The sequence below is a fragment of the Scophthalmus maximus genome, chromosome 14 (assembly GCF_022379125.1).
Source record: "Scophthalmus maximus strain ysfricsl-2021 chromosome 14, ASM2237912v1, whole genome shotgun sequence".
Classification (NCBI taxonomy): domain Eukaryota; kingdom Metazoa; phylum Chordata; class Actinopteri; order Pleuronectiformes; family Scophthalmidae; genus Scophthalmus; species Scophthalmus maximus.
This window is the reverse complement of record NC_061528.1, coordinates 5,158,793-5,174,287: the sequence shown is the minus strand read 5'-3', so window position 1 is coordinate 5,174,287 and position 15,495 is coordinate 5,158,793. Positions and strand designations below refer to the sequence as shown.

The 15,495-nt window shown below is 45.4% G+C and overlaps 1 protein-coding gene across 1 annotated transcript in view; it reads left to right on the top strand.

The window, feature by feature from the left end:
- Nucleotides 1-15,378, top strand: part of itprid2 (ITPR interacting domain containing 2) — a 35,315-nt gene extending 19,937 nt beyond the window's left edge. Inside the window, exons 11-22 of the mRNA XM_047337076.1 lie at nt 2,047-2,154; nt 2,242-2,644; nt 2,823-3,042; nt 3,277-3,328; nt 4,393-4,475; nt 5,090-6,928; nt 9,560-9,619; nt 9,940-10,064; nt 10,168-10,264; nt 10,817-10,879; nt 11,005-11,355; nt 11,752-15,378. Coding sequence (XP_047193032.1) covers nt 2,047-2,154; nt 2,242-2,644; nt 2,823-3,042; nt 3,277-3,328; nt 4,393-4,475; nt 5,090-6,928; nt 9,560-9,619; nt 9,940-10,064; nt 10,168-10,264; nt 10,817-10,879; nt 11,005-11,355; nt 11,752-11,859 — 3,509 coding nt within the window. The 3' untranslated portion in view covers nt 11,860-15,378. The remainder of the gene's footprint in view (nt 1-2,046; nt 2,155-2,241; nt 2,645-2,822; nt 3,043-3,276; nt 3,329-4,392; nt 4,476-5,089; nt 6,929-9,559; nt 9,620-9,939; nt 10,065-10,167; nt 10,265-10,816; nt 10,880-11,004; nt 11,356-11,751) is intronic.
- The last annotated feature ends 117 nt before the right edge of the window (nt 15,379-15,495 follow it).

Sequence of the window (15,495 nt, the reverse complement as noted above, 5' to 3'; positions counted from 1 at the left end):
ATGAGCGCTGGTGCAGAGTCAGCAGTCGGCAGGAAACACACTCGCACAGTATTAATATGGTCACACATGGCTGCTGTAATAAGAGGTTCATGTTCTGTAGTCGTACGCAGATGTGACTGAAATAACTCACTTGGCTCGCTGGTTCGTAGTTTATGATACAATAATTAGTTTAATGTGTGTTTTAACTTCAAGGTTTTCTTATTTTTTTTTGTTTTTGTAGCTTCTGTCAGAGTCACAGTTTCTTTAAAGGTACAATCATTGGTTTATTTTGTCCATTTTGTGGCAGCGGAATAAGCTGAAAGCCAAACATTGACATATTATCACCTCACAAAATCGTTATGGCTGACATATTTGCAAACAGTTGCCTATTTGTACATCCAGATGCTGCACAAAGGGCATCTCTGTCATCACTTTAGAGCTGAATATCATAAGCTGCTTTCAGACATGCATGAAGTCCGGACATTCTTTTGGAAATCTTCCAGGAGGGCAGAATGTGAGAATACAAATGTTGCTCTGGATATTTTCCTGTCAGCCCCCCTGGTAAAAAAATTTCCAAGTGAGACCACGCGAGAATACGGCAGGAAAATCTTGAGAAAGTTCTCGGGCGAACGAGTGTGCGTCATCGATGACTATGGACAAAATGATCGCCATCTCCTGCCTCCTGCGCGCTCTACCCAGATGTGACAAAATGTCGCAGAAATGTCCCTGCTGTTGTGAACGCGTCTGACTCCGACAGTGTCCTGCTGCGTTCGCCATACGGACACAGCTTTTCCGGACATCTCCCGGAGTTCATGTCTGAAAATCCGCTACCTGTGGTTTCAGGTTAGACTTGGTTATAGTATAATATTTCTTCTGAACTAGTTTGTAGCTTTGTTATAAGTAACTTTATTGATTAAAATACCTTTTTTTTTTTTTTTAAATATCTCAGGTTTAATTGTAACTGTGAAGCCTTTCTGATTTTTTTGGCCATCCTAGCCTAATGTCAAAAATGCGTATATGTACACCCTGGGGATCTTTCATGTGCGTGCTTCTCACCCTCTCCCCATGTTGTCCGCCTGTGTGTCTACAATTCTGAATGAATGAACTTTAATTGCACAACCACTGCCGGTATAAAGCAACAGCGATTCCAGCAATGCTCCTCAATCCAGGGCCATTTTGTCCATTTCACTCCTTCATCTGTATTTTCACATGACAGCGGTGATGTCGCTGAAAGCCACCGGTGACATTTATCAACCGACAGATGTGAAGTTAGATCGACGGGGATGAGGGTCAGGGGTGAGTCAGTAAGAGCGGGACAGCGCAGGCCCGTTGCCGTATCGGGTCGCTGTGCAACATCAGAGCAAAGTTATGAGGCGTTTACAGAGCGACGGACAGAAGGCAGAAGTCTGCGTTTCATAACCGACTGACAAGTATTTAGACAGCGAGCGATGGGGCAGAGGAGGGGAGGAAGGAAGGAAAGTATGCAAGTCATCATCCTGTTCAAGTTGAGACTGACAGCTCGACTTACATAACCATAGAAGAAGAAGGAGGAAGGAGGGCGGAGTGGCACCGATGGCTTCGGTCGCAACATGAAGCTTTTTGGTTTTTTTTAAGTTTAACTGCAGAAACTTAATTAATCCAAAACTCTGCTTTTGTTTTTTTTAATAATATTTGCATCTAAATTTATACATTGGACATGTTAAATTGTGGACACTATATGTAGTTCCCTATCAAGTAAGTAGGGAATGATTTTATAAGATGGCTTTGAGAATTTTTACCGACCCTCCGGAGCCGGAGCCGCTCAACATCTGCTGCGCATTATTGTTTGTCACGTTACTCTAAACTCTTTTGTTCCAGTCAGGATCCTGTAGAACGATGACGCTGGTTTTCGTAGGGATCTGATTGGTCAGTAGACTGGTGATTGGGTTTGATATCTTATCTGCCGAACAAAACAACAAGAAATGTGCTTACGTCTTTTGTTTTCAGGGTTTTTATATGATTTATGTACAGTATGGTCCATTATATCAATCACTTTTGTGACTGACGTTTTGTTTTCGTCTCTCTCAGGTCGGTTCCGTCAGATCGAGGTGTTAACCACAGTAGCTAACGAGTTCTTCCAGCTCTACAGTCAGGTCTCTGGTCAACCTGTCGAACGCATCAACTCCAGGGACGGAGGTAAACATGGCAACTACTAATAATATCTCCTGCGTCCCTGTTAATGCAAATGTTGTTCCTGATCTGTTTGTCTCGTATCTCTCTCAGGAGGAGAAGTAGGAGGAAGAGGAGGTGGCGACGAGTCGACTCCCGTTCTGAAGAGGAGCAACTCGGCCCTGAACGTCGCCAAGCTCCTCAAGAAAACCATCAGCAAACACAACCTGCTCGCGGCCGCCTCCGAGTCGCCTGAAGCGCAAACACCTAATCAACAAACGCGGCTGAACGGACACACCCCCTCTGATCACACGCTACACACTAACGGTCAGGCACACGCGGCTCCAGAGCAGGAAAGCTGCAGCACCGACCCTGACCACCAGGCGGACGCAGTCGGACCGAAACACCAAGAAAGTCCGCAGAAACCGTCTTTCCGCAAGAAAGAGACCTGCGCCTTGGCAACGGTTACCGAGGAAACCAACGGGGATGGTGAGACGGATTGGCTGACAGACGACAGGTACTGCTGCAGACACTGGTAATGGTAGATGATGTTGTGTAGCTAATATTTAGCTAATAAATGCATTTAAAATATCAAAGTAAAAGAACTTGTGTATCTGTACTGAAGTACAGTACTTGAGTTAATGTACTGTATTGTCTGTGTTGTTGCCGGTGACTAACATCTGACCTCCCATCAGTCCTGAGCAGAGCGGCACCGGCGGATCAGCAGCCAATAGAGAGCATCAGCCAGAGTCATCTGATCTTCAGTCTGCCAATCAGCGAGCAGACGAGGCAACTCAGGTGGTCAAAGAGGAGAAGAGCCTGACCTCAACCCCGGTGAAGGTTCCTCCCTCCCTGGTCCCACCTCAGCTGGCGCAGCTCCGCACTGAGAACGCAGACTCCTTCGATATGGAGGAGGTACGGTGCTCGCCGGCGCTCCTCTTGGATCCATTGTACTTTGTTGATATCAGCCTTCTCCAAACTCGTCCCACACAGAGTTGTAGTGTCCCCACCAGTTGTGTAAATCCCCTTCCAGAGGACTTGTGACACTTAATCAGAGCAGATAGAGCAATTAAATCAATAGGTGTCAGGTTTTTTCTTTTGCGTCCCTGTTTCTTTATTTTAAAATGGAGTCTGTTGTTTGTCGTTCAGATCCAGAGTAACGAGGACGAGGGTCTGCCATCCAGAACTTCCAGAGACGCTGGTGAGTTCACTATGATTTCAACTTCTGACCTTCGTGTCCAACATATTTTCAAGATATTTACTACACAAACACATGTTAACATGCAATTTCACCCACCTTTAAAAAAGATGAACATTTGAAACCAGCTTCGTTTTGGAGCGTTGGTTGCAGCCATTGGTTGTACAGTCGATTGGTATTTCTGTTGCCTCTGACAGTGGCAGGTATTGAACGACCTCAGTCTTGCCGTGGCCGTACCGGCCTCTTGTCTTGAGCTTTTTCTCTTCCTGACAGACTTCTTCTTCCCTGTCTTTGTTGGTGTATTGCCTGTGTATATTGGTGCATCGTCGCCACCTGTACATCAGAGGAATACTGTGAAACCAGACAGGAACATGTGCATTAAACAAAATTTAAAAAAAGGGGCCCAAGACTGGATTTAGTGGAAACATGCCTAAGGTCCCCAAACCCCTGCAGGCCCCAAATTCCCCAGACCTACTCCATGTCACTTGGCTCTACATAATTTAATTAATCGCACTCAGCGCTGTGTCTTGGCTGCAGCATTTATACAAACTGCAACTGACTTTCAGATAGTTTTAAGTTATCTTGGTAAAAACAGAAATGCACCATTTGAGCAGAAGATGTACATATTATGTTTTTTTTCAAAATCTAGTCTAAAATCTCTATTTTTCTAACCAGATGTGACAGTAAAAAATTTAAACCGTCGGTTCTGTCTTTCTTCTTTATTTCCTACACGTGAGGATCTAGTGAGCTTGTTTCTGCATGTTTTGTGAGATTAGTCTGTTTCTCTATGTGGGGAACATGTTTCCTTTGTCTCTGTTTCCTCAGATCTCAGTGAGGACAGACTGTCCTGTCCCTTCACGTTCAGTATGAATTAGTCTAGTCTGCCATCTGCTGGACATATCAGACACTGCAGTAATATTGAGTGTGTGTGTGTGTGTGTGTGTGTGTGTGTGTGTGTGTGTGTGTGTGTGTGTGTGTGTGTGTGTGTGTGTGTGTGTGTGTGTGTGTGTGTGTGTGTGTGTGTGTGTGTGTGTGTGTGTGTGTGTGTGTGTGTGTGTGTGTCATAGATCTGTTGAGGACTGTCAGTCAGCAGTCGGACAGCAGTGGTTTTGCTGAGGAGCCCTCGGCCGACTCCAACAGCTACCTCAAGGTACGTTTGTGTGTTGCATTCGAGGTCTTTATCTCAGTTTTGGTCAAATTTTGGGTCACCAATGTCAAAGGTCAAGATCACCAGGGCCAAATAGCCCCCAAATATAGTATCTTATGTATCTAATAGACCAATGAACGTATAGAGATGGGAACTGTGCTGTTGGAAAGCTTATTGAAATCATCTTCTTGCAGAAAAATTATGTGAAATTTCAAGATTTTTCATCAAATTATATCTTTATGTTAAAAATGCATTTTCAGTTGACCACAACCTCTTGACCATACATATCACAACTAGAGGCAATTCTGAGGTCATAAACCACATTTGACTTTTAAAGGTCACAGGTTTAGCTCACAGCAAAAAAAATTTGTGAAAATATTTTAAGTGCGTACACAATTTGACGGAATTTTTCTCAGAGGTCCTCATTCAGTAGCTCTGTGGGTTAATAGAATAAAACCTGTTGCGAACTTGATAATGACATCATAAAAATTACGCAATTTCCTGGGAAATGCCAAAGTAATTATTATTACATTGTAGTTTTATTAGTTGCGCTGAAAGCAAGGATCTGAGCATTTCTTCCCTAATGAGTTAAAGTATTATTACTTAATTCTGACTAGGTGCAGGAAAGTAGCGACAGCTGTGACAGTGAGACCACCGTGACATCGCACCCGTCACAAGATGTGGCCACGCCCCTCGCACTGGACCAGCCGGCGTTCGATTTGCCAGATGTCAGTGAGGAAGCACCAGGGCCCGGTGTTGCCGGGGAGGCCGACGGGACGGGTAGCTCCAGGAAAGAAGACGAGCCCGACGGGAGTTCAGAGGAGGTTCTGCAGTATACATCTCACCATTTCCCCAGGAACACTCCAACAGCAATGCAGCAGGATGAGACCCAGGATGAGACCCAGGAGGAGGTGGAGGTGCCAGCTGAGGGAGGGGACAGGACTGATCCAGAACTAGAACCAGAACTAGAACCGGAACCGGAACCTGAGATTCCCCATAGCATGTCTGCAGCAGAACACGAACCACAACACACTCAGAACCAGACCGAGACCGCCACGGACACGGAGCCGCACACAGAGGGAGTGGAAGCTGAGGACAAGGCCCAAGAAGAGCACGCATCCATGGACCTTTCTGGTCTTTCCTGTCTCCCTGCTCCGTCCTCTCCGGTCCTCTGCGCTCTGAACCGAGCCAAACATAACCACCTGAGCAGGGCGGGGCTGCACGTTGACCTCAACCCCAGTGAGAGGCCCCAAACCCTGGGAAGAGGACAAGGAAGACGTCGCTTCCCCATGCAGAGGTCCTCCTCTCTGCCCTCCTCGCTCCTCTCCCCCTCCAGGGTCGTGTCCTCTGTCAGGATCCAGTTTGGGCGAGGCGACGCGTCCTGTACCCAGCCCAGGTACTCCTTCAGATACACCCAGGAGGACGGAGAGGAGGTGGAGGATGAGGAGGAGGAAGGACAAACAACGTGTTTATCTACTCTACTCATAAACCCTGCGTCCAAGTCTGGCTCCAACAAACAACCACCAAGGCTTCCCACAGACACTCTTGTCCCACCGAAACCCATCCCACGCCACCTGATGAGGTCATCCTGCTCCCTGAACTGCTCCAGCCCTCCTCCCGATTGGTCACCAGGAGGCAGCGCCAACTCCTGGAGCTCCCAGAGCATCTCCGACCTCTCCTCAAATCACCAGCTGCCGGGCCACTCCCAACAAAAAATGACCGCCAACCAAAACCAGCAAAGTTGGAATCCGGGGCAGACGATGTTTTCTTATCCCAGTCCCACAGCTCCATACATAAACCCTAGTCCAAGTCCTAGTCCGAGCCTCAATCTCAGCCAGTACCCCTTCGTTCCCAACCCTCCTTCGCAGTACCCTTCCCAGTTCAATCCATACGCCAGTCTCACCAACCTCCATCACCAGCACAATCACTCCTTCAACCACCATTCCAGTCTGACCAGTCTCCACCAGCCTCCAACTTCCACAATCCCGCGGCATGGCAGCCTCTCCAGTTTGCATCGGCCGCAGACTTCCATAGCTTCTCACCACGCCAGTCTGGATAACCTGCATCACGGAACTCCGATGATGCACCACCAGGGCTACAACCATCCATGTGGTCATCAGTCACCTTACCACGCTACTCTTGACGGCTCACAGTATGCCTCGCCCTACCTTGGTTACCATGGCTACAACACAAACCCACACCAGGCGTTCCCCTACCACGTTGCCCAGGGTCCGCTGTTTGCCCCGGAGCACGGCCTCCACCCGGGTCGTGGTCCTACTCCCCCAGGCTTCCTCCCAGGCCTGGTCTCTGCCTTCGGCCAAGGTCACGGCCTCCACCCGGGGCTCGCCCCTCCTGCCGCTCCAGGTCCCGGACCCAGCCAGGTCCCGTCCAGCACCGAGATGCAGCTGAGGAGAGTCCTGCACGACATCAGGGGAACGGTGCAGAGTCTGAGTCAGGTTAGTCATCTGTTACGCTGTAGTCTAGTAGTTGTAATCTATAATTAAAGCTGCAAGCAGCGATGATCGGGCCCTCGCACTCTCGCCGTCGGGGACGAGCGGGTCGCCGCTCTCGACGCGTCCGCCGAGTCTCGCGACAGCCGGTCGGGATGCGCGGATTTCTCTTCCCCGTGTCCTCACTTTGAAAATGCTGTCTTCCTGGTGGGTTCAGTTCGTGGCACCGACAGACTTCGGCCTGTAGATACGTTCACTGGTGACATTTCATATGCTCGGGTGGCTTGGTTTTTTTGTGTTGTAAGGAGCGCTAAGGAGCTGCTTTGCAACGGCCGAACTCAAAACTCATGTCCGATCGAACCTGTCCATGTTTGTAATATGTGTGCTGTGTTTCGTGCCTGTAGAAGCATCCCTGACACAGTGAAAAAATAGCTCACGTTTCATGGCGAATCGCGCTCCGCTGCTTCCGCACCTTTCGTCGTAGACTATAAAACCCAATAGGTCGTTTGATCGGGAAGATCTCATCTACGCTTCGCCCAAGTTTGAGGTGGTTTCGATTAACGGCCAAGGAGGAGGTGGTAATAGTACGACACCTTTGATTTTCCATGTTTAGTCATATAAAATCTAAAATGGCTGACTTCCGGTTGGGCGGAGCTAATGGCTCCAAGAGGCTTTTTTGTAGGTCGGAGGAAGATACACTAGCCGACCGAATTTCGTTCATCTACGTCAAATTTAAAGGCGGGGGCCATGACTTTGAAATATTGTAGGGGGCGCTATGGAGCCATTTTGACACAATTGGACAAAAGAAACATATCGGACATATCGACTTGCCACTCTGAACATGTCTGCCAAGTTTGGTGACATACAAATCATCCCAAGTGCCTCAAACATGTGTCCGTATCTGATGGCGAACAGGGCGTCACCATGGCAACAGCGTTTGACACATGGTCAAAAATTTCACAGTACAATATCAGCCATGTCTCACAACTAAGCTGACCAAATTTGAGGTTGCTCCAGTGAACCTGTGAGGCAGAGGACGTAAAAGTACAATTTCAAACTTCCTATCACCATTAGGTGGCGCTATGACTTATGTCTAATATTGACATGTAGATGTGTTTAGGGCGGGACTGTTATCATGCCTGAGAAGTTTGGATCAGATTAGACGATGTACCTTTGATTTGGAGCAACATCCTGTTCATGGCGAATCACGCTTCACCGCGGCCACGCCTTTCGATTTAGACAAAATCTTTTGATATCGTTTGATCCAGAAAGCCTCCTCTACGCGTTGCACAAGTTTGAGACGGATACGATGAACCGCCTAGGAGGAGTTCGCGAAAGTACGACGCCTTCCGTTCGCTGCTTACGCCAAGGTAAAATCAAAATGGCGGACTTCCGGTTGGGCGGAGCTAATTGCTCCAAGAGGCTTTTTGGTAGGTCGTCGGGAGGTACATGAGCCCAACGAATTTGGTTCTTCTACGTCAAATTTAAAGGTGAGATAATTGAATTTTAAGTGTTGTAGGGGGCGCTATGGAGCCATTTTGACACAATTGGACAAAAGACACATATTGGACATATCGAATTGCCACTCTGAACATGTCTGCCAAGTTTCGTGAGAAACAAAGCATCATAAGTGCCTCAAATATGTATTCGTATTTGATGGCGAACAAAGCGTCACCATGGCAACAGTGTTTGACACATGGTCAAAATTTTCATGGTATCATATCAGCCTTGTCTCACAACTAAGCTGACCAAATTTGAGGTTGCTCCAGTAAACCTGCGAGGCACAGGACGTAAAAGTAACATTTTTTAACGTCCTCCTACCATTAGGTGGCGCTATGACCTATGTCCAATATTGACATGGGAATCTGTTCAGGGCGGGACTGCTATCATGCCTGAGAAGTTTGGTAGAGATATGACCAAATATGGTTGAGTTATGACGTTCACAATTTTGCTAGCCGTTAGCACGTTTTGTCGCACACCCCCCGGGGGGGGCGTCGCACGGAACGTCGCAGAATTTTTTATATGACATCGGCCCATTGGTATAACTGTTGTGAGTAAGTTTGAGGTGGATCAGATGAATCTGCAATGCAGGGGAAATAAAAGTAGGATTTGTGACGTTATGTTGTCAGTAGGTGGCGCTATGACTTATGGTCAATGCGAACATGGCGATGTGTTGAGGGCGGGACTAGTACCATGCCTGAGAAGTCTCGCACAGATTGGACCATGCGCCTTTGATTTATAGCAGATGCTATATGCACCCGAAAAGACAAAGTGACAGAAGGTGGCGCTATGGAGCCCCTGGGGCTCAACTTGTGCCGGGCCTCTGGGCCTGAGTAGCGGGAGCAATTTCTGACGTGTGTGCCAATTTTCCTTCGTTTCGCCATATGGGAACAGGGTGCAAATTGAGCGAACGATGCTGAAAAATAAGAATAATAATAATAATAATAATAATCCTTACGGAAACAATAGGGCCTTGCACCTCGGTGCATGCGGCCCTGGTGCATGCAATGCCCCAGGTCCGCGCACCTCGTGCTCGGGCCCTAATAATGCCGTTCTCCACCATTGGCTCCAGCTTGTTCATATGTCAGCTTGTTGTGTTCCTCTTCTTATCCTGACACCACTGTCTTCTCCGTCTAGAACCGAGCCGACACTCCAGACACCTTCAGTGAGCACACAGCAGCTCCGTCCAGCCACCAGGTACTACGTCCCTCAACACCCCTGTAATGTACTTCAGTTTCCCTGAATGCTGTCACTGCAGTAATTAAACTACCATGACGCAGCAAGTTGCCTTTAAAGGCAGAACGTGTTCTCTGACTAGGTCAACACTACAAGGAACAACGCGGAGACCACGTGCTCCATGTAACACTGTATAATGACTTAACATAACTTTGCATAACCCAGAATTTACATACTGTCAGTTTGAGACTTTCCATGCTGGAGGCAACATAGTGGATTGTTGTTGTTGCCATTATCAATGAAATGTTTTCTATTTTGTCTCACTCTCTCTCTGTTTTTAGTCTTTGGCAGAGTTTCAGCAGAGGAGGCGGAGTCTGAACTTGTTCCGCAGTCAGATGATGGATCTGGAGCTGTCAATCATGCGACAGCAAGCCCAGGTCTACAAACACCTGAGTCCCGCCGACAGGTGACCTATAACGGCAAACAACGTGTTTCACAGTAATCTTAGCTGTGATAATATGTGATATTATGATAGAGAGCAAACCGTGTGTGTGTGTGTGTGTGTGTAGGTTGGAGGTGGAGCAGCTTCAGTCTCTGAGATCAGCTGTCAGAGAGGAACTGCAGGAGTTGGAGCAACAGCTGGAAGACAGATTGACACAACACAGGGTAAAAAATAAATATAAAAATATATATGTATATATATGTTTTAAATACTGTACAATCTACTTTGTGTGATTCAAACACTTGTTTTTAATGCTGGCAAAATAAAACACAGAATGGTATTAAATGCAAAATCAAAGCCACTGAACCTGATAACCAAACAAATAAAAAATAAACAAAAATAGGAATTGTAGTTGATGATTTTGTCATCATATCATATTCAGCAGTTGGTAAAAAAAACTATTTAAATTGGGCTTTTTAGTTTAGTTTCAAGTCCTGCCTTTTTCTTCAGGACAAAAAGGAGACTCCACCTTTCTGTCTGTGCGGTACTATGGCAATATCATCATAATGAATCCATGTGCTGTTTTGCAAATTGCAAAAATCACAAATTAGATGTCAGGAAGCTGGTCTAGATGTTTTGACTGATTTGTTCACTGCAGTAGGTTTGGAACGAGACACTTTTAGAAAAAGCTACTGTATATGTTTTTTGACTAAACAGATTTAGTTGATGTGACATGACATTGCTGTAATGTTGTCTGTCCCTGCTCTACTCCTCAGGGTCTCCATAGAGACAGTGTTGACAGTCTGTCCACCGCCTCTGCACTTAGAGCCATGGAGCCGGTCAGTGCACACACACACACACACACACACACACACACACACACACACACAGACACACACACGCACAAAGACACACTAATGCGAAAGTTTGTCTGGGTGAACAACCTTCTTCCTGGTGTGTCCAGGTGTCGGATCTCCTCGGAGAGCAGCTCTTCCTCCGATCAGAGCTCAGCTACGACGACCACACTCCCTCCACCAACCCCTCCTCCCGATCGTCCAGTCCAGTCCGAGGACGGAGAGGTGAGCCGAGTGAGCAGAGTCAAGGCGTGTACCGGGCGTCGATCAACATAACCCCTGCCCCCCCTCCTCGACCCAACACTCAACCAGAGGAAGAGGAGGAGGGAGAGAGGGACGAAGGAGGAGGAGGAGGAGGAGGAGAGGGAGGTGGAGAAGTTGCTGAGGAGGAAGGAGCAGCAGCAGCAGGAGGAGGAGGAGGAGGAATCAGAGTGGAGAACCTGCAGCAGCTCATCAGAGAGGTAACTGTCAGTTATTGAAACCTTTCAAGTTAGAGACTCAACTTTTTTGTCTACTATTATCAGTATTTACATTTTTTAAATACTTTATTCGTTGAAAGTTTCAATACAGAATTAAAACACAAATCAAATCATGAGTTACACAAGTGAAGGTTAAATCATTATGTAAATGTCAAACTGTGTGCAGAGGAAAAACTTTTCGAGACACAGGCGAAAAGAAAACTATTTTCTTTTTGTTTTGTCACATATTTTGCTTCAGGGCCCAATAAATAATAAACAATTGAAATAATTCAAGATCCAATAAAGCAACTAGTTATGAATCATTTCCAGAAAAAGTGAAGCGATGTTCCATCATCTCAAAGAAGCTTTAGGTTATTCTCATCCGTCTGCGTCTTCCAGATCCGAGAGAGCGTGGCGCAGGAGGTCCGACGGGAGATCTACAGCGAGCTGCTGGCTGCCGTGTCGCCGCGGCAATCGCCGCTGCCCACCAGACAACACCCCCTGTAGCCACGGCAACAACAGCAGAGCACCGCCTTCGGCCTTCAGCCCTTAGTTACCACAGCCTGAGCAGCACCACTGTCTTGTCTGTATCACTGTATAGCTGAGTAACACTGTCTGTGTGGAACACTATGTGTCTGTAACACTGTATGTCTGTAACACTGATGATGAGATCAACGCCTACACGCGATGAGCCCCGCCCACCTCCCCCGTGGCCCGGCCCTGCTCGGAATGAGAACGCTGGTCGGTGAGAGGTGGAGGCGGAGGAGCCTCAGACGGGACGAAGAGGGGACGCCTCCCACGGTCTAGTTGCTTTGACTGAGGTGGTCTGATGCATGCTGGGAACGCCAGTCTGGACCAGCCTGTTCTCGCCGCCTCCTCTAGCATCAATTTTCCTGTGAGCCATCAGAAATGTGTTTTTTTTTGTTTTTTTTCCCCCCACACCCTTTATCCTTTTTCTAAAGTGTAGTGATCAAATGCCAGGTCTAATACTACTACTACTGCCACTAATACTATGAATACAACTGATAGTACTGCTAACAGTTCTGCTAACAGTACTGCTACCATCGCCACCACTACTAACCCGGGACCCGAAGGTGTCATGATCGAGTTCTTGAGTTGCGGTTGATCTCAGTTTGGATCAGGACATTAGCAGAATTCATGTCCTGAGATTTCTATTTTCCCGCTTAATACAGCTTCACTATAATAATAATAATAATAATAATAATAATAATAAAAATCCGTAACTGAAAAAATAGGGATTGCTCAAACTGTGGCTAAATCTGTCTGTGTACAGTAGGACACCGTTTTTCAATTATGCACCAACTCATCAGGGTTAAATGTAGACGGTCTTGACTCTTCAGAGCAATTAAACAGTTGGTTCACTCAAATTATTTAAAATATTTGATATTTCCTCTTAACCTTAGTTACAGTTTTTGAACTAACTGCCCGTCAGATTTCTGTCTACACCTCAATACAATACAGAAAGATTAGATTTAGTTGGGGTTTTTTGCCGCTTACAGCTTTGAAAGATGATATTTACAAGATCTCATGTCTATATTATTCTGAATAATCCTCAAACGAGCTGCTCTCAGCGGTTTTCATAGGAAGTATTTCTTCAGTAGGTGAAGTTCAAGTGTTGAGTAACAGAGACATCCTTTTTCTGAGAATGTTGCTGTTGAATTTTTCGTAACAGTTTATATTTTTTTGTTTAGTTTGTTTTTCCTGTGGAATCTTCACGATAAAATCTACCTGCTATTTGGCCAGATTAATGTTTGTAATGTGAAGCAGTAGGTGCATGATAATTAAATTCAGCTCTGTTGTGGCTGTAGGACAGCAAACAGTGAGGCTGAGGTCAGTGAGTTAAACTTACAGCCACAACTCAATTATGGATTCAGCCATTACTACTGAAAACTATTATGTAAAGAGGTAATGACAGCATGTAAATGCACCGAATTACTGTCTTTTCAAAGTATTCATCACAAAAACAGGATTTGATTTCATTAAAATATAAAGATTTATAACTTCAAAAGTAATTTTTCAATGCTATGAACAACAGAAATGAAATCCCATTTTCTTGAGGTGGAGGCAGTACTCTGAGAGACAGATAACTATTTTGTGATATTGCAATAAAACTATTAGCACGAAGAAATGCAACCGGATGCTAAATATGTTGTCAGAGCAACGCATGGGAGATCACCTTCTCTAAAATAATACTATAAATGCCTTCATCGTCTTTTTTATTTATCTTTGCACCTGAAACCTTTTAGTTAGAGGTGACATTCCTTAATCTTTTTATCAGTCAGCTGAGTGTCAAACTCGGCTCTTTTATATCTGAAAGTTATTCATTCCATGCACATTTCACCTTAACGCGAGAGGTTTTTAGACGGATTATGATGCTGCAGCTGTCAACATTCCTTCATCATCATCATCATCAGTGTCATTGTCCATGCTTCTCTGCTCCTGGCCTCCTTCAAAGTTGATTCTCATCACTTCCATGTTTTGTTCATTTCAGTTCATGAAACTCAGTAGGCCTACAAACATACTGTATCCTTGTCAGGGTAACTGAAAACAAAAAAAGTTCTCATACACTGCGTACAGTCGCTGCTAAACCCACAATGTCTTTCTGTCTAAAGTTCTATTTCATAACCTGTAAGCAAGATACGACATGTAAATCAGACGGCGCTGTGGATTTGTTGGAGGATGGATTGTGTTCTGTCCTTGTGGAGCTTGGCTAGCAGTTTCCCCCTGCTTCCAGTCTTTGTGCTAAGCTAGGCTCAACATGTCCTATTTTATTCCTTTTTTCTTTTTCTTTTCAAACTTGTGGCTGTTCCTTTAACATTGGTTGAAAATGAGCAGGTCATTGTGATGTCATGAGGTACTGTGGAGGTCAAAGGTTGCCCTGCGGCAGCAGCAGGTTTTGGTAAGTTGCCATGGTGACAGTGTTGATGATGATGATGATGATGATGATTATGAAGGGAGGGGCTTAGAGAGCGCGCAGCGCAGCCTGAATTTTAGCGGTGTTAACGCGTTAGCTTCACGCTGTCTGATGACAAATCTGTGTGCAATAATTTGAACATACAGCATATTCTGATTACGAATATTATTGTCAACAATTCAAATCACTGCTAACATTTCAGATGTGATCACCACTTGATCAGCACAAACTGTCTACCTGCACGTTGAACACACATTAATCTGAAACTTGATGGTTTTAATGGGAGAAACTCAAGATTTTCCTTCTCTTCACAAAGATTCCACAGGACTGACTCGCTGAACAATTGATTACCACTCGTTGAAAATCCGTTTTTATTATTATTTTCAGCATTAAGGCCTGTGTTTGTTTGTGTATTGTTTGTGTCGTCACTCAGAGGTTTCCAGATGCACAGTCAGTTACGGAAGACTGGAACATTTCTAGCTGAGGTGAAACAAACCACTTCTTTTTTTGGGAATTTTCAATGATTCTGAAACTTCCACACAGACTCACACTAGATATTTTTTGATATTATCCACTGAAAGCTGAACTTTGTGCATGGACGTCCGTTCTTGATCATTGGGAGGAATTTTAAAGAGAATTGGACTCAAAAGGTCCATTGACTTAAACAATCGGGAGTCATAATCAGGAGTGGGTGTTGGCTCAGGAAATCAAATATTGATTGGACCTTTGATCTTTGATTCTCTTGATCGTTTATTGAATGTGTTTTCTAGGAAAAACTTTTTTTTTAATTTGTCATATTTCTCCCATCACAAACTCTGCTCTGCTGGACAAACACTCACTGTGAGGCTCTTCATGCTTCTTTTTTTGTTTTCTTTTTTCACCGATTCTTCACACACACACACACACACACACACACACTTCTAATTTCACTCTACTGTTTTGACTGTTGGTGTCTATTAATTTCTATCGATGCCTATTTCTGTTGTCGCCTATTAATATCGATGTGTATTTTGTACCGTTGTCTTGTCAGTGGGATGCAGGGAGGGATCACTGTAGAGATGAGAATAATAAAGATGTATTTATTTTCAGTACAGCTGCGTGTTATCACTTACGACCGTGTGTGTGTGTGTAGTTTTGAAACAGACAAACTCAAGAGATCAATACATCTGCTATTACTATTACTACTACTACTCTTCAAATAACAATTT